General features: G+C 36.2%; 3 protein-coding genes across 3 annotated transcripts; 1 reads left to right on the top strand and 2 right to left on the bottom strand.

Annotated features, from left to right (window-relative positions):
• On the bottom strand, nucleotides 1,041-3,449 carry LOC109724425 (60S ribosomal protein L23A). Its single transcript, XM_020253242.1, has 4 exons — nucleotides 3,311-3,449; nucleotides 2,400-2,453; nucleotides 1,911-2,274; nucleotides 1,041-1,489 (listed from the first exon to the last, which is right to left on the bottom strand). The coding sequence occupies exons 2-4, from the start codon at nucleotides 2,416-2,418 to the stop codon at nucleotides 1,405-1,407; spliced, it is 468 nt and encodes a 155-aa protein (XP_020108831.1). The 5' UTR covers nucleotides 2,419-2,453; nucleotides 3,311-3,449; the 3' UTR covers nucleotides 1,041-1,404.
• Nucleotides 4,216-7,697, bottom strand: LOC109724509 (ABC transporter I family member 20). The gene is made up of 7 exons (XM_020253357.1): nucleotides 7,389-7,697; nucleotides 7,148-7,281; nucleotides 6,485-6,604; nucleotides 6,202-6,297; nucleotides 5,823-5,975; nucleotides 5,658-5,735; nucleotides 4,216-4,955 (listed from the first exon to the last, which is right to left on the bottom strand). The coding sequence occupies exons 1-7, from the start codon at nucleotides 7,609-7,611 to the stop codon at nucleotides 4,716-4,718; spliced, it is 1,044 nt and encodes a 347-aa protein (XP_020108946.1). The 5' UTR covers nucleotides 7,612-7,697; the 3' UTR covers nucleotides 4,216-4,715.
• On the top strand, nucleotides 8,826-12,282 carry LOC109723638 (trafficking protein particle complex subunit 4). The gene is made up of 3 exons (XM_020252070.1): nucleotides 8,826-8,977; nucleotides 9,224-9,392; nucleotides 11,723-12,282. Exons 1-3 carry the CDS (start codon nucleotides 8,918-8,920, stop codon nucleotides 11,917-11,919), a joined length of 426 nt encoding a protein of 141 aa, XP_020107659.1. The 5' UTR covers nucleotides 8,826-8,917; the 3' UTR covers nucleotides 11,920-12,282.

Here is a 17,841-nt window from a genome sequence, read left to right as displayed (position 1 = left end):
ATAAACTTTAACTTTGAGATCACAAATTATAAATTTTAAAATTTTAAATTTTAAATTTTAATATCTTAAATTTTAATTTTTAAAAATAAAAATAGGGATGAAACAACCGTTTCCACCCGTAGTTAGCACTTTACAGGGTGCATTTTCAGAAGCGTGATTTTGCTTTCATTTATAGGCTAAATTGCAATTTTCTTTTCGGTCCTCAATTTTAAAACTCATGACACTCTATCTCAAAAATTAATTTATTTAAATCTATAATTTAAACTTTCCTAATTATTACAATTAATGTGATAATATTATGATCGACAACATGATAATTTCTATACAACTTAATTACAAAAATATAAAAATTTAAACAAAATATCACAATAAATTAAAATTTGAACAACCAGAGGGTAGAGGACCGAAAGTGGAATTTAGCTTTTCATTTATCTTTAGAAAAACCCAAATAAAAGAATTCACTGTGAATTTAGTTACAAAAGTTCGAATCACATCAACTACATCCTCGTGATTCAAAATTAACAATTTCAAGCCAAAATATCACTCATCACAACAATTGCATTCTTAATTCCTTCGATCAGTTTACTGCTTAAAAACAGGAAGCAAAAAATAATAAATGTGAGCTGCAAACATGTACAACATATCCTTAATACCCCAAGACATTCATCATGTTGATACCACAATTTTGTGTTCCAAAATAAACAGTAAAGATAATTAATAACCATGGCAAGGTTAAGATACTCTGCTCCTGATGCAGCAATCCTAATTACTCGACAAACAGAAAATGTAGATAAGGTAAGATCCAGAAAAGTTTAGAAGACCCACTCTCAATACCTAGCTTCATCGGAAAGCTGCGTAAGATAACAAAAATATATAAGAAAGCGCCAAAAGGTTATGCTCAAACATCACTTCTGATTCAAGCCACGAAGAAAAGGCAACACATACAAGAATCCAATTCCTACCTCTGAATAGCAAGCATCTTTCAAAGATTAGCTCAATATTATCCATCAGAGGGGTCTTCAGCTTTTAAAAGCATATTGTTTAAGCTAAACCTTTCCCAATTGTTCACTTCGCAATCCTGATATCAAACCCAAGGATCTTAAAAATGAAACAAACATCCCAAGAGAGCATATTCTGAGCAAAAGTATAAATGCCCAAACATTAGGCAGATGCACCACCATTAAGATGCAATTCCGCAGAGATCAGCACAACCAATTAGGCAGACAAAGTGAAAAAGGAATAGCTTGAAAACAACTTACTCTCAAAGTTTTCATTCAAATTTCTAGGTAGAACAACTACGGAGAATAAACGAAACAAAACTGAGGATTTCCACTTTAGCAGGTTAAAACACCTCAAATATCCTAATTGAAAGTAGAAATAAATTGCTTGCGATTTATCACTGATTTAGATGATGCCAATCTTGTTTGCGACATCAAGGGCATCGTGATCAGGGGTCAACCTTACGTACGCCTTCTTTGTTCCATCAGGCCTAAATCATGTTAAAAAAGAGCAGAAGAATCAGTGCAATCACACACAAAAAAAAAAAGACATGTCATGGAAAATGTGAACTCTCATATGCCCTCTAAATCATAAATTCAGATAGATATATTCATTTGTACTTTTTTACACAAATGCCCCTCTTTGGAAACCCTTTTCCAATACAAAACCAGCTCTCCCACATGAATTAGGGAGTGCCCAACTTGAGATGATAAAATTCAATAAGAAACTGCAACTTCTGATAGGAAGAAATGAAAATTCATACTATACAGGAGTTTAGATGTAATGTAATGATTTTCCAGGCATAAACACGTAAAATGCCCCAGAAAAGGTTACGAAACACCTAATCATATATACTACGAAGGATGCCATAAAGATATAATGCAATTAGAGAAAACAGAAGCCCAACTGACCTTATCAAGGTGTTAACTTTCTTTGCCTGGATGTCATACATCTTCTTCACAGCCGCCTTAATCTTCTTCTTGTCGGCTTTGATGTCGACAATGAATACGAGCGTGTTATGGTCTTCGATTTTCTTCATGGCTGATTCAGTAGTAAGAGGGAATTTAAGGATCTGATAGTGGTCTAACTTGTTTCGGGGAGGAGCACTAATCCTGGGATATTTAGGATCTCGCGCCTTCTTCTGTGTCTTCGGTCGGTGGAAGGTAACCGAAGTGCGGATCTTCTTGACCTTCCTTTTCAGTGTCGCAGGCCCTGACTTTACGGCCTTCGCGACCTTCACTGCCTGAGTTTTCCCATCAGCTTTCTTTGCACCAGCTGTTTTCAGTAAATACCGGGTTTGAGGGATGCCATGTCATAAAGGAGATCCATATAGTAGTAATAAATGCCGGAAAGAAAACAAATATGAAATTATTCGGTGCCGAAGAATGTAAGCGGCATACCTTTGGTCGGAGGGGCCATCTAAGAGAATGGAGCAGCACCAAGGGACAAACTAACTGGAAGTAATTTTGAAATAACATAAGCAACCGAACCCGAGACAATGAAGCATTAATAATTCACTAAAATTCAACAATTGTAGAATGGAAAAAGATCACAATTTTTTACATCACATTTTAAATTCATAAATTTCAGCAATGTATCATATCACTTGACTTCGGAGTAGAAACAAACAGAAAACACAAGTATTATGTACACTGTAAAACAATCGATCCTCTTTAATGTTTCGTTACAAATCTATATCTATATTTATATCTATATTATTCTTATAAACAAATATACTTAGCTGTTTCTCCTAATCCCTCTCTTTTGGTAGTTCTTGTTACCCTGCTAATACACCTTCGAATAACATATTCAACTTCCTTAAGATCATTCACATGCTCTTTTTCAATAGCATCATTCCTCGCAAATCACACACTAAGTAAGCTTCGTTGAAAACCTTTCACGCACCGTTTTGCACAATATTCAGGGTCAAAATTAACAAAATTATAGCGTAAAATACATGCATAATCATAACACATCCTAAAAATAGCCACGGAACTTCCCACTAAAACACTTTAGCCCCTGAACTTTCTCACGCATCATAATCCATCCTTAGCCACGAAAATGGGACTTTTTCCTAGAAATGGTCTTTTTAAACTACATTGGTACAAAAAAAAAACAACTTTTACAGAAGATCATCAACAAAAATAACCATGAAGAGCAACTAAGCCCAAGTAGAGTAAGCTAAACATAAATTAAATCTAAAACGAATTGGATCTACAAATTACCCGAAAAACAAAATAAAAAGCAGAGATCAAGTAAAAGAAAGGAAAAGTGGGTAATGATCGTGTATCCAGCGAGAGATCCAGCTCACCTGCTCCGAGGATCGAGAGGGGAGAAGAGGAAAAGGGCGACGAATCGAACGGAGGCGGAGAGGATGAACAATTGAGGGGCAGCTTTAAAGGGATTAGGGTTCGAGTTGAGGGGGGCGGTGGGTTTACGTTCGTGGGTTGTAATTAAGTTGGGTCAGCCCATTTAGGGCCTGTTTCGTTTTTTTTTTTTTTTTTTTTTTTTTTTTTTTTTTTTTTTTTTTTTTTTTTTTTTTTTTTTTTTTTTTTTTTGTTTAACAAAAAGGTTGCAATAAGTTGCCGTTGCTTATGATCTTGTACCGTTGGATCCTTTAAAAAAAAACAAAAAAATTCTCAATCTTTTAAATTTTGTAATCGAAATCCCTAAACAAAAAAAGTATTTGAATCTATTACGTTTATTAGTTGTTTGAATCAAATTTGGATTTTTAGTTTTTTGTTTTACAATATCATAAAATAATACAATAAGAATACCTGTAATTGACACACGAGTATGAACAAAATTTTATTTGAATTGTGTATTGTGGAAATTTTTCGACCAATCAAAATATCCCTATTCATAGAAAAAAAAAAATCTATTGATCAAGTAAACAAACACACCCCCCCCCCTTTGTTTTGAGGTAAAAGTAATCCTTCTGTTAAACACAAAAATTTGATTCATCCAACTCGTTGGTAAATAGAGAAAATGTTAAATATTAATCTGAGGTAGAAACTCTTGCATTCAAAATTTTAACAATAAATCTCACAAGAGCATAATTAACGAAAAAAAAAAAGAAGAATTCGATCAAGGAAGAGTCACTTGTTTCTGTTGTGGAGATAAAAAAATATTTAATTTTTCATTTGACGTTCTACTTTCTAAAAAGCGTAGGAATTTCTACATAATTTAGCACTAAATGAAATTTTTTTGCCAAAATAAGAAGAAAATACAACATAAAAAGTGAATAACATCTCTTAAATACAGAGTGAGTGTGCTGAAGCCCATCAACAGATACATATGATTTCATAAATCAAAATATACACGGTTCAAGCAACAAATTCCTGACCAAGTTGAACATGTGATAGGATTTATCACATGTAATTCACAACAAAATGAACAATGGCTTATTTATAAAGTAGGCTTCTCAGGACTGTAGCATGTCTGCATTTCTGAGAAATAAATCTCTCAACTGCATGTGGTGCAGAGTACTAATATAACTACACAGCCAAAAGCTGTTGCTATCGCAACTGCTTTTCAGAAAAGCATGTAGAAAAGCCTCTCTGTGATGAGCTTAGAGGTTGAAAACCTATCTTAAGAACAAGCATATCCAAAGAACTTACTCTTTACCTTGTGAAAAAGACCTTAATTTGTTAGAGGCCTTTCTTTTGGGAATTAAAATATTTGAATTGGCATTTCTGACGAGTTGTAATAATAAATTATTGCCTGAGAACACTGTTAGAACTGAAAAAGAAGTTCTCCTCGCCGGCCACGGTCGAATGCAGTCGCCCAGCGGCCCAGCCGTTGTTCATCACTCGAGCCGCACTTCTAGCAGGGTCTCCTACAACTCGGCTGCCCTCGACTGACTTATCGTACTCCGCAAGACCCATAGCCTTCCTCTCCTTTCTTCTCTTCCTGTTCTCTTCCTTCTCTTTTCGCAACCAACTCTCCACTGTCCTCTGCAATCAATTCATGTATGTAAACAGCAATAAGAAAAGCAACTCCAATAAATAATAACTAACAGCCCTAGTTGATTAGAGTGGCTCAATCTCAGTGGCAGAATCCTGATGTTTGGCAACAAAACGTCTGGAGCTGCTGGATGCACGGAGAAGCCGAAAAAAAGCCTCTACGGCTCAAAATCAGATAACAAAAAGCTGTAACCAAGATGTTGAGAAATAGGTGGAACTCTACTCAACCAGCATTTCTGCAGAAGTTCCACCTGGGCCGAAAAAGGCCTCAAAGATGACCACAATGGTATCACAAGAGTTTGGTTTATGGCATGTTAGTATCACAAGGGTTAGTTACTGTCCATTAATATGATGTGTAACTAAATCTTCATCATTCCTATCTCCTTTTCTATCGACCTCGTGAAGCCATTATCTTGCCTTTTATAATGTCTATTTCTCTGAGTTTAATTTCTTTCTTCCTCATGTATGCTATTATTATAGTCCTGTTTCCTTCTTTATTCATTTGTGAATGAGTTTGAATCAAACCACCCTTTCCCCTCTTGATTAACAAAAGCAAGAAGTCCAATGTCATGCTAAAAAAATATCCATCATAATTCACAACACACTTTAGCTTACCAAATACAAATGATTGTTAACAGAGCCCATCATGCCAACAATTCACGAAAATGTACTAGATGAATGGAAACTGCTTACCATGAGAGACAAATTACTCATTTCTTTCACTTTTTCCAAAGGTAATGCTAGTTGCAACTTCCCATGTGCAACATATACCTGACATTCAATTCCACGTGCGGACATAAGTTTATGGGAGGTGGAAAGTCATCTAATTCTCAAAATAGAAAAAGAAACAACACTCACAACATGCGACGGCCAATCATCGAGACCATCAAAAATATGTGTCGCGTAGATAATCACTGCACCTCGTTCTTCACATTCCTTCCTTAGATATCTTAAAAGGTTGCCCCTTGCCAGAACATCGAGGTCAACTGTGATCTCATCAAGAAGAAGAACCTAGGAAGGAGAAGGCAGCATACACATCATTGGGTGCAATGAATAGATACTACCTGCAATTTCCCGATATTGTGGCTTAGTCCTGAATTTTCACTTAAACAATTTGAATTGTCCCTGAATGTTTCTATAAACTGCAACTCCAATCTTCTGTTTTTTTTCATAAAAATTTCAAATAGCAAAATCAAACATACTCCACAAAAAGAAAAGCAAGGTTAAAGAATCACACCTTAAATGGCTTGAGAAGGCCCATGCAGATCTGAACTCGTCTTCTTTGGCCATCTGACACTTTGTGCATGCGCCACGACAGATCAATATCTAAAATCTGAAGCATGGTTTAGTGAGTGATTAATGCCAAGCAATCTTAGTGGGACCAATAGCATTAAAAAATGCCAACTAATCAATCTGAGCACAAAATCTTTCTTCTGAAGTTACAGCAGAGAAGCAACGGCCAAGCGTTCTACGTAATTATCTATGCAGCACGAAACTCACACAGATTGAGAAGTACTTGCCTTAATAAGCTCATCTTTTCTTTGTGGATCAACGCCAGTAACTCCGTAGATCATCTTCTCTGCCGAAACATCCATCTGTATAGCAACCTCAAAACCAGCAAATGCGATATCCCGCCTCCACTGCATTAACCACAAAGTTCTAAAAACCATATTTCACCCATTTGTGTAATTCGTTTATGCACCAAAAATGTGTTCCGTGGGGACGATCTGAAGTAATTCTAGAAACAAAACTTTTTAATCCGTACAAAAAGGGACAAGCTGGATCGAGGCTGCAAAGCAAAGAAAAAACAATAGCCTAAAAAGAAAAATTAGGTAAGTTCGCTACATGATTCTCAATTAATAAGCACATCTATGTTGGGTATCCATCATGTTTATACGAAAAACATATATACAATTCTGTTTAGTAATTTTAAATTACATAGGTTCACATCGAAATAATATAATTTAATAATAGATATGATAGAGTGGATCAAATTACGCCAATTGTATAGCTTAATTTAATTTAAAAATCTCAAAATCTGGCATAGAGACACTACTTCAATAGATTACAACTAGCAACCGAGATTTGAGCTCAAACACGAATTAAGGATCATCTAAACAGTTTAATCTCTAAAATCCACGAAAATTAAATTGAAAAATGCAAGGGATCGAGATTAGCTCTACCTCTCCACCCAAGTAGGAGAGATCGCCGGAGGCGGTGAGCGCGACGTCGTGGAACGCCGATCTCCCCAGCACCCGCACCATGTCGGGATCCACCATGTGCTTCCCTCCGAGGATCTTCAAGATCGTCGTCTTCCCTGAATCAAGTCACACCAAAATTGAAGGAGAGAGCTGAGATGAGATCGGATCGAATCCGATTCGATCGGTGGGCGAAGGAATCCCGGGAGAGAGAGAGATACCGCACCGGCGCCATTGGAGCCGACGAGGAGGCACCGGTCGCCAGCGCGGAGAGCGAGGGAGAAACCGTCGATGAGCGGGGCGGAGCCCGGCGGAGGGTGCCCGTCGATCCCCGGGTACGTGAACCGGAGGTTCTTCACCTCCACCACCACCGATGAAGCGGCGGCGGCGGCGGCGCCTCCTCCTCCTCCTCCGGCGCCGCCGCCATCGTCCCCACTCTCGTTCGCCATTGCTGAGCTCCTCGTTTCGATCCAAGGGTAGATTCGGGGAAGGTTGGGGTTCTCCTTCTCTCTCGTTGGGTTCGCCGTGACTGAGGATTAAAAGAGTGTCGTTGTGGTCGCTGGCTGGGTCGAGAAACTGTATCCTGAACCTGGTTCACCAGGTCATCGTGGACCAAGCTAATCATCCGGTCCATAACTGCATATTCCCTTTGAACTCAAAAAAATAAAAAATAAAAATTGTTGAACGGTCGAGAATTTAAGAAGAAGTGAAATGTAGTATAGATGATGAGTGGTCCATGCCTGATTCAGTGGACCAGGTCCAGATTTATTTTTTCAGCTGGTGTGACTAAAATTTCGAAGACCGGAAAAAAAAAAAAAAAAAAGTGGCGCGTAGTTGTAGTGGGTGAAGTAATAAAGAGGGGTTTTTTTGCAAATAGCCCCCTGACAATTTTTTTTTTAAAATTGGCCCTGTGTAAAAATTATTTGCAAAAATGGCCCTGGCCCCGCCCCGTCAGCGCCACGTCAGCGCCATGCGGGCGGGGCTGGGCCAAGTGTTTATATTGAACACGGTGAACCATTCACCGTGTTCAATACAAAATTTTTGTATTGGACACGGTGAATGGTTCACCGTGTCCAATACAAAATGGCTAAGTGGGATATATTTGTATTGGACACGGTGAATCATTCACCGTGTCCAATACAAATAATTGGACACGGTGAATGGTTCACCGTGTCCAATACAAACACCCACAACTTAACCATTTTTGGCTAAGTCGGATGTATTTGTATTGGACACGGTGAACCATTCACCGTGTCCAATACAAAAATCTTGTATTGAACACGGTGAATGGTTCACCGTGTCCAACTTATACAATTGGCCCAGCCCCGCCCGCGTGGCGCTGACGTGGCGCTGACGGGACGAGGCCAGGGCCATTTTTGCAAATAATTTTTACACAGGACTACTTTCGAAAATAAAATTTTTTATGGGGCTATTTGCAAAAAAAGCCCTAATAAAGAGCTTGTCTTGTGGCACGGTGGAGTGGACACGTCACACGAACGTGGACGTCGAGTGTACACGAGAAAAGGAGCGGAAAAAAAAAAAGGCGGGGTATATATGGGCCGCATTAGAACTAGCCCAAACCCAACCCAAGCATTAAATTGGCCCACGAGGACCGACTCGAGGGCCCAATTCGCCGTCACCAAATCATCAGATCGGAGAAGATTAAAACCGATCAGAAATTAATTACAAACAAATCATCGCACACCTGACACCTCCTTCTTCCTCTTCGATCCCGATCTCTCGCGCGGCCTCGCCATGGCGGCGATCTACAGCCTCTTCATCATCAACAAATCCGGGGGCCTCATCTTCTACAAGGTACCAACCTCCTCTTCCCCCCACCCCCCATTATACCCTAATCACTCGATCGGAGGGGAAAAAATGGGAGAAATTTGTAGTATCCCGGACTCGTCGCAACCACCGAGGATAAGAACTTGCTGAGGTGCGTAAGGCGACTTGGATGATGGGTATACTACGATTGCCAATTCAGTGAGTTGGGTAAAGAAATTGGTGTTGATTTCGTCTAGTTTCGTGGTTTTCTGGGATCTCTAATGGCGGATTTAGGATTATGGTTCCGCGGGGAGGATGGACACGAACGATAGCTTGAGATTGGCGAGTTTGTGGCACTCGATGCACGCGATCTCGCAGCAGCTCTCCCCCATCGTCGGATGCACCGGGATCGAGCTACTACAGGCCGATACCTTCGATCTCCACTGTTTTCAATCCCTCACTGGTATTGAATCAACATCCTCTCTCTTAATTTGTTGGAAATGTTTTAATTTTTTGAGTTGTAGTGGTATGATGAGAGTTCCTATGTGTGAATAGAGCAAATTAGAGTTTGATTTGGATCCCCTATTTGTGATAATTTGAAGTAAGTTTTCCATCGAGCTGTGAAACAGTCAAATAGTCTTAGGGTCTGTTTTGCTCCGCTTTTGCTTCTGCTTTTTAGCAATATCGGGCACTACTGGAGTGTTTGGCGGAGAGAAAACTTCTACTGCAGTGGGTTGCAGAACTAAAATTTTGGGTTTCTAATGAAGTAGTTCCCATTGATTCTGCTGACAGAAAGAATCTCCTTTATTCTTTACCTGATGCGATAGGATTAGTTAGAAATAAGGCGGCATATGAGGCGATGTCATGCACGTCGAAATATATGTTTTATGATAGATACTTATATGGCATTGACAGATAAGTGGTAATTTGTAAAGTTATTTTGCAATTGGAAACCATGTTCCAGTCGGGAAGAAGATTATTAGAATTAGAAATGAATCACGAAACCATTGTTTCGATCAAGCCATGTTGTATATAATAATGTGCAGTTGGTAACAAAATGGTGGTCCGCATGTGCATGTGCGATGGAATGCTGTGCTTAGAAGCTAGGGAATATTTGATTGAACATAGTGCTTATGCTTCTAAAGCAGTCAGCTGAATAATCTCGATAATTTTCCTTTTCATACTCTCTCATGCTTTGATTCAAACCTAGTGTACAAAATATGTGCGTGTGTATGATATTCAACTTATGAATTTGAGTGTTACATGTTCCAACCAAGGGAGATTTGATAACATCTCAATGTGTATCACTTTCCTCCATAGCTTCTAGCANCCCATGCTCTCCGTGATGCGTGATCCTGCCGCTTCTATTCTATTTTGCTTATTGAGAGAGTGGCTAAATGTTGAACCTATCTCCCACTGGCTACCATATAAACCCTTTCATGGCTTCTTCATTAAGCTATATGCTTTATATACCAATGACAACAGTTCCATTCGGCAGCCTCTAGGTTCTCCCTCAGTGATGCTCTCTGTAATGTAGAGTTTATGAGCACTTGTATGCTACTTTCCTGGTTTCCCTTGTGCTTCAAGACGTTATTTTCCTGAGTCGGATTGATGCAGCCATAATGGAATACCATATACCTTAATGTCGCCTAAAGTAATGTCATCTATTTATTGTCTAACATAAAATTAGTTACCAAAAATTCAACTGGATTTGATGTAATTTGTTTTTATTAAAGAAGAAGGTAGTACCCTTAGGATAATGATCGTCAAACAAAGGAGCGTGGAACTGAGATTTTGCAGTCAGCAGTGTCGCTAGAATACTTTAGTAGCTAGCTATTTTTTCTTGTAAAATGACTGGTACATCAGTATGTCCTATATATTAGTAATATTTTATTTAAACAAATATGCTGTGTAGTTTTTATCTGGTATTGTTGATTGCAAAGCATGAATGGTTGTCTAATTCCCTCTGTTCTCACTTTCTTTCGTTTTTATTTTATTTTTTCTTTTTTTTTGGGAGACCAGGAGGGGGCGGGGGGTGGGGAGGGGTGAAATTGTTGTGATGATTTAATCATGTATTTTTTTTAGTACGAGGATTTTTTGATACATCTGGTTCATCTCCTTATTTCTAATACATATAACATGGATGTTCTAACTCTCTTGCTCAAATCGGCATTTGAATTTGCCAACTTCATAGGCAACCTTGCATTGCCAAGCTATTGAATACATTGAAATTATGGTAGACACATGAAGAGGAAACAAATATGACAATAAAACAGGGAATAAGGTCATGATTGTTTCAAGGGCATAGAATGGCTCGATCTGTAAAATGTAATTTTGTAAAAGGCTACATATGCAAAATAGCCTTAATTGGCTAAAAGTATAGCAGTATAGTAGTTTTTTTTAATGTTGCCTTTTCTAGTTGTGTTTAGTAGTTTATAGAAACAACCGAGTGTTTCTACAAGGATTAAGTGTTATCTTTGGGAAGATAATGGATTTCTTCCTTCAAGCTTCATTAATCATATCATGTGGAACATTTTTAGTACCCTGTATCTTTTAGTTTGAAAACCGTGAAGCAATGTACCAATACACCATCATTTTTAATACTATCGATAATTCCATTAGCATAATAATTTCTGGAATCATGTACCATAGTGATGATATTTGTTCTAGTCCTCTTGATTAATAATTTTTCCCTTGCTGCTTGGATATGATACATTGCGTCCTTACTAACCTGATATGATACATTGCGTTCTCACTAACCTGTTGCTAATGTGGCGATTTATTTTGTCAAAGGAACAAAATTCTTTGTCGTCTGCGAACCTGGCACGCAGCACATGGAAGTTCTGCTAAAAGTTATCTACGAGCTATACACAGATTATGTTTTGAAGAACCCGTTCTACGAAATGGAGATGCCCATCCGGTGTGAGCTTTTCGACCTCAACCTTTCCCAGGCAATTCAGAAAGACCGCGTCTCCCTGCTCGGGAGATGAACTTAAGGTTCCTGAGTCTTCCCTTTTCTTTGTTATTGTTCTCAAAACTGATATATAAGTTTCTGATATTTGGTTGGATCCAGAGTATTTATTGTTTTGGAGAGTAGCAGATACTAGAAATTTCTTATGTCTCGTTCGGATATCCCTTTTGTTGTTCTAGTTTGTATGTTGAAAATGAACTGTAAAACTTCTTCCATTTGTAATGAAGAACTCTCAGATGATCAGTTTCTCTGCACCAACCTCCGTGAAAGCTTTTCGGCAGTTTTGTGCCCGATTGGCCACTGTGCTGTTTTTCCTTGCACAATGATGAACTTTAATATGTACAGAAGGAAAATTCTAATAAAGTTATGATCGTTGTACTTTTCTCGACCTGTAACAAGGCTTACATGGTGTGGCATCTAGTTACTCATGCTGTGGTTCGTCGTCGACTCCTCGGTTTGCTTCTAATGCTTTCATATTGTGTGTGAACTGTGAAGTGTTCATGTCAAGCTCACTTTTCCTTCTCTTCCTTCAGAATTCGAGTGTAAAGGATGTGCTTTAAATTGTGGCTTTCAAATTGCAAATTTGTTTAGGACATTGTAACGGATCCAACTGCAACTATAGCAATTTCCCAAGTGACCCAGCAGTGCCACTAAACCTCCAGCTAGGGAAAATCCACCATGATCTACAGATTTTTTTTACAAAAATATATTAAATAAATATTTTATTAAAAATTATTTAAATTAAATTTATATTAGTTTACATTTTATTTTAATTATCAACTTTGTTTATTATTTATTGTCGAATTTTTAAGTACGACACTCAAATTTTTTAAAATGTAGAGCAATTATTTATTTTTTATTAAAATATTGTTATAAAGTAATAAATGTATTAAAAATATTTGATTAAATTAACAATATATTAAAGGCACCAAACTTAGCATTCTAATCAAATTATAGTCACCTGAAAATGTTATTTAAGGCAATTAATATGATCTGTAATTTAAAAAATTGAACTACTATTTATTTAGAGATAAAAATAGGAGAGAGATTGGCGCGCTATAAAGTTGTGATGGCGTTTTTTACACTATTAACTCAAATCCCCGCTCCAAATTGTATGAGGAATATGCTCCAAATGGTAGGTAAAAATATATGGCTTGAATAAACTCCAAATGATATGGGAATATTAATTCTCTTTAGTAGATGAAAATATATGGCTTGAATAAAGCTTAAGGGAGACCTCAACAAATCCTTTTTTTGTAATCATTATTATCTTCATTTATTAGCTCAAATATTGATTAAAAAATCACGAGATGAGAACTCAAACGTCGATTATATGTTAGTTGAAAGCGCATTAATTTGCATATTGGCTTCGAAGAAGAACAAACACGTCCAATTTTATAGAAAATCAATAACATTTGCGGGAAAAAAAAAAAGTACTATCATGTTAATTTATTTGTTGTTTTCTGAGTCTGATTAATTAGTGCTTTTTTGACGCTACATGCTTGGTGCCAAAAACGTCTGAAAATTTCGTTGCTTTAGGAAGTGCAATAAGCTTCGAATACGGAAGAAATAAGTTCCGTTTTTAATTGTGGGTGCTTTTTTGAATTGCTTTATCAAGTGAAATTTTTGCAGAAGATCTAATCGAACGAGCTAGTAGATTCCTACTGAAAGGCGCCGCACTCAACAAAGCGTTGTGCTTTCGTGATTAGTATCATAGTATTTGTCTGCTTTAGCTGGAAGTCGCTCGTCGAACGAAAATGATACTCGAAAAGTGCTATATGGCCCAAATATGCGGATCGTAAACGCTAATCAATTATTCTAAAAGTTCATGTAGATAGGATGAACGTATTTAAGAACTTAGTCACGGTGCTCACGAATTTCAACCTCATTCAACCCATCTTTGTAATGTTGGACACAATATTTACCATTCGTTGTATATATACAGGGATCTTTTGTACTTGACCACCTGGTGTACTTGTGATTGGCCCACTTTGCATGTTTTTCATGGTAACACAACACACAAACTTTATTATTATTATTATCTTGTTATCTAATTCGCGGAGACCAAAACTACAATGTCACTAATCTTAATTAATTATACATTTGTGATGTCATTTTCCACTCCCAAGAATTAATTAATTAGGTAGAAAACGTACTCAATGGTCAATTAAGTTATATACTTATATTTTTGTAAGCATGAAAGCTCCCCAATAATTAAGATTCTTTTAACTCCGCAGGTCAAAAATATATGTAGTATTTTTTTTTCTTTTTTTTTTTCCTTTTTTGAAAGAAATTAAGCACGCATTTATCTACCTTGTCGCTTTGATTTACCAAAATGTCACTATATATATCTTTACAAATAAATAGTAACTCAATAGCTAGAGCAGTGTTTGGTTCCACATAAANTTAATTAATTAGGTAGAAAACGTACTCAATGGTCAATTAAGTTATATACTTATATTTTTGTAAGCATGAAAGCTCCCCAATAATTAAGATTCTTTTAAGATTTGATGAAAAAAATATATGTAGTATTTTTTTTTCTTTTTTTTTTTCCTTTTTTGAAAGAAATTAAGCACGCATTTATCTAATCTCTGTTGCACCACAATCTAGCTAGGATTTGCCATTGATCAGACTAAAATCATAAAATACGCATTATTTTTTTCATCAAATCTCTTACCTTGTCGCTTTGATTTACCAAAATGTCACTATATATATCTTTACAAATAAATAGTAACTCAATAGCTAGAGCAGTGTTTGGTTCCACATAAATGGCTTTTCAAAAGTACTTTAAACTTAAATTAAGTACATCGATTATTTATTAACTTTTCATACTATTTTTACTTATTTTAGTTTTTGATTCTTCTAGTAAAAACCTGAAATTTGAAATGTATCTCTCACTTTTGTTTCTGTAATATACTTTAAAATTTTCTCATTTTGTGTCGAAGCACATTAACAACAATTAATGCCGATTTTATTTTTCACAAAAAACAATATATATCAATCCCAAATAATTCTTTCTGATAATAATTTTATATAAAAACCAAACAATACCTAATATATAAGACTAAGATCTTATTTAGTGTTGTCACCTTTTTCATCTTTTAAAATCAAATTTTTGTATAAAATAGTGTAGAAATGCATGCTGAATTGCTCGCAATACTTATATTCAAAATATTTATTTTGTAATAATAAATAATAATTTTAAAATAATTGTTTTTTCCAAATTATTTTAGAAAAGCTATCATGATATCATCCATATATACATAGCTTCGCAAATCTTTGATAAGATCACCTTCAAAAACTCCAGAGCGAAGGAGTGCTGGGGAAGAAATGGGTGGAAGTGGCATAAGATTTTGTCAGGATTCACCTCTTCGTCCTCTAGAGATAGCGACCAACTTTTGAACCTCAAGGAGGTACTTGCTACGATTTCCCTAAGTAATTCACAGGACGAAATAAGATGGAGGTGGACACACTCCGAAACATTCTCGGTCAACTCAGTTTATAAATTTTTTATGGACGGCGGAGTCAGAGTTGAGAGTTCGGTACGTCTATGGAAGATCATATCCTCTCTTAAAGTCAAGATCTTCACATGGCTTGTGCTGAAAAAAAAAGGTGCTCACGACGGACAATCTCCTTAAAAGGGGTTGGATTGGAGATGAGAATTGCGTTTTATGTCTGGACGAGAAGGAGACTGGATCATCTCTTTGCAGGCTGCGCCTACACAACAACATTATTGAAAGGTTTGCTACCTAATAAACTACGCTTTAACAATCACCCTTCCGTGATCGAGCTATGGAATAAGAGTAGTGCCAAGGGGGTGCACAGGGGGATACAGAAATGCTGATCATCACCACAACGTGGTGGGTACTATGGCTGGAGCGCAACAAAAGAATTTTTCAGAAATCAAAACGGGTGTTGGGGAGTTTGTTTATGGAGATCAGAGAGCTTAGAGACTCGTGTGATCGTTCATGTAACTGAATTCTGTTGTTTTTCTCCTGTCTCGATCTCTTCCGTTTTTCTCTTGCGATCTGCGTTTGTCTTTTGGTTTTTTTATCTTTTCCTATCTTTCGAGGCCTGGTTGCCTCAATTTGTAGCTAAATTCACTCACTTGTTGAATGAAGCGGTAGCATGCTATTTTTTCTCAAAAAAAAAATAATATAACATACAAGTTAACCAACCATAATAATAAAATATAAAATCATCTTATAAAATTTAATATTTAAAATAATATTAAAACAATAACAACACCAAATAATAACCAAGTGTACTTTTCACACCAAGCTTAGCCATCGCTATAATTAACGAATCGGCGCTCTCCCGCACTTGGTGTGTTTGGTTACCCTGAAAAAAAAATTTCGGGCTTGAAAATTACTTTTCCAGCGTTTGGTTTGATGTAAAAAAATTTTGCAGAAAAAATTATTTTACGGATTCTACGTAAAAGCAAGCTTTTCGTTTTCTGCCGAATCACGGTGGAAAACGAAAACTCACACTAAAAAATCGCGGCTCGGGATCGGGGTCCACGAGAGCAGCTCAGGATCGGGGTCCACGAGCTCATGTAAGAGCTCGTGTGACCATGTGAGTGGTTCACACCGACTCCACACACACACACACACACACACATATTTATAAATTTTTTTTTGTAATTTTGGCCTATTATTATTATAAATTTTTCCTAACTAAAATAAAGGTTAAGATGTATAGATATTCTCTAAACTTTAAACCCTTTTAAAATTTACCCTCTAAATTCCTTTATTTGATTCATACTCTCTATATCTCATTAGAATAAGTGCCCAAAAGATAAAAAAGTTATTTTTTTAAAAAAAGAGGTTGGTGTTGTGCATCCCTCTCGTGGACGTTTGATTCTAACAAAATCTCCAAAAGCATTAATAGCAAAGTTAAATCAAATTATTAGTAGATAAAAAAGGTGTAGATCAAGATAAATAATTCTAAATTTATTAAAGTAAAAAATATAAAAACAAAAAAAAAAAAAAAACACACGTAGAACTTGCATTGGTTACTGACAAATTTGAATTTGCTATCTGACCTTTCACATTACTTTTTAAATTTTCAGTTTGTTTGATTTGAAAAAATCAAAGTCATTTTAAGTACTTTAAAACTTAAATTAATTTTTTACTTTAATAAATTTATAATTGTGATATTATGCGAACACTAACTATTAACATGTAAAGATATACGAAATAGTCAAATTTTAAAATTAAAATATTATTCGATTAAAAATTAAAATTTAAAAAATTAAGTAGTCAATTTTAAGTAGTTCATAATTCACCTAATTTTTTTATATATTTATGAAAAAATAAATAGAGGTTCGTTATCGACTCTGGAGTCTGGAGGAAGCATCACGTGCGGAGTTGCGGACAAATATTGCCACGTGGAGGCAGACGAGCGCACGTGTCGCAGCACGGAGTTTAAGCTTTATATATGGGGACCCGCGCCACACGTGTGGCACGTGACGTCACAAAAAACCGTGCGAGATCCACACGTGTTATTGACGTACGTGACAAGATCAGAGTATCAAATCCGTTAAATTATTATATTTTATTCAAAACTAAAAAATATATTTAATTTGCTTAATCTAACATTATTAAGTAGTTCTTGATAACAAATCGAGTCAAAACTTTGGAAATGCATTTTAAATTTCGTGATTTTTGTATTTTTATAAGTCTAAAAAAATTTCAAAAGTTATATTAGTAAGATCGAATTGGTATACAAATGAGTGTCAAAAGAGCATAATTTTACAGTCTCATATTCAGATATCTGATTCAATAATATTATATAATCTTTTTTTTTTTAACAAACTTGAGATATTAGAGGATAATATATTTATATTTTTTAGGCTAAATTACATAAAACTTTTATATCAAAACCCGATTTTTCACTTTTCCCTCGGTTATTTAAAAATCTATACTTTGCCTCCTTATAA

This window comes from Ananas comosus, linkage group 18, assembly GCF_001540865.1.
Source record: "Ananas comosus cultivar F153 linkage group 18, ASM154086v1, whole genome shotgun sequence".
Taxonomy (NCBI): Eukaryota; Viridiplantae; Streptophyta; class Magnoliopsida; order Poales; family Bromeliaceae; genus Ananas; species Ananas comosus.
Note: the sequence above shows the minus strand (reverse complement) of the source record. Positions and strands in the feature narration are given on the sequence as shown.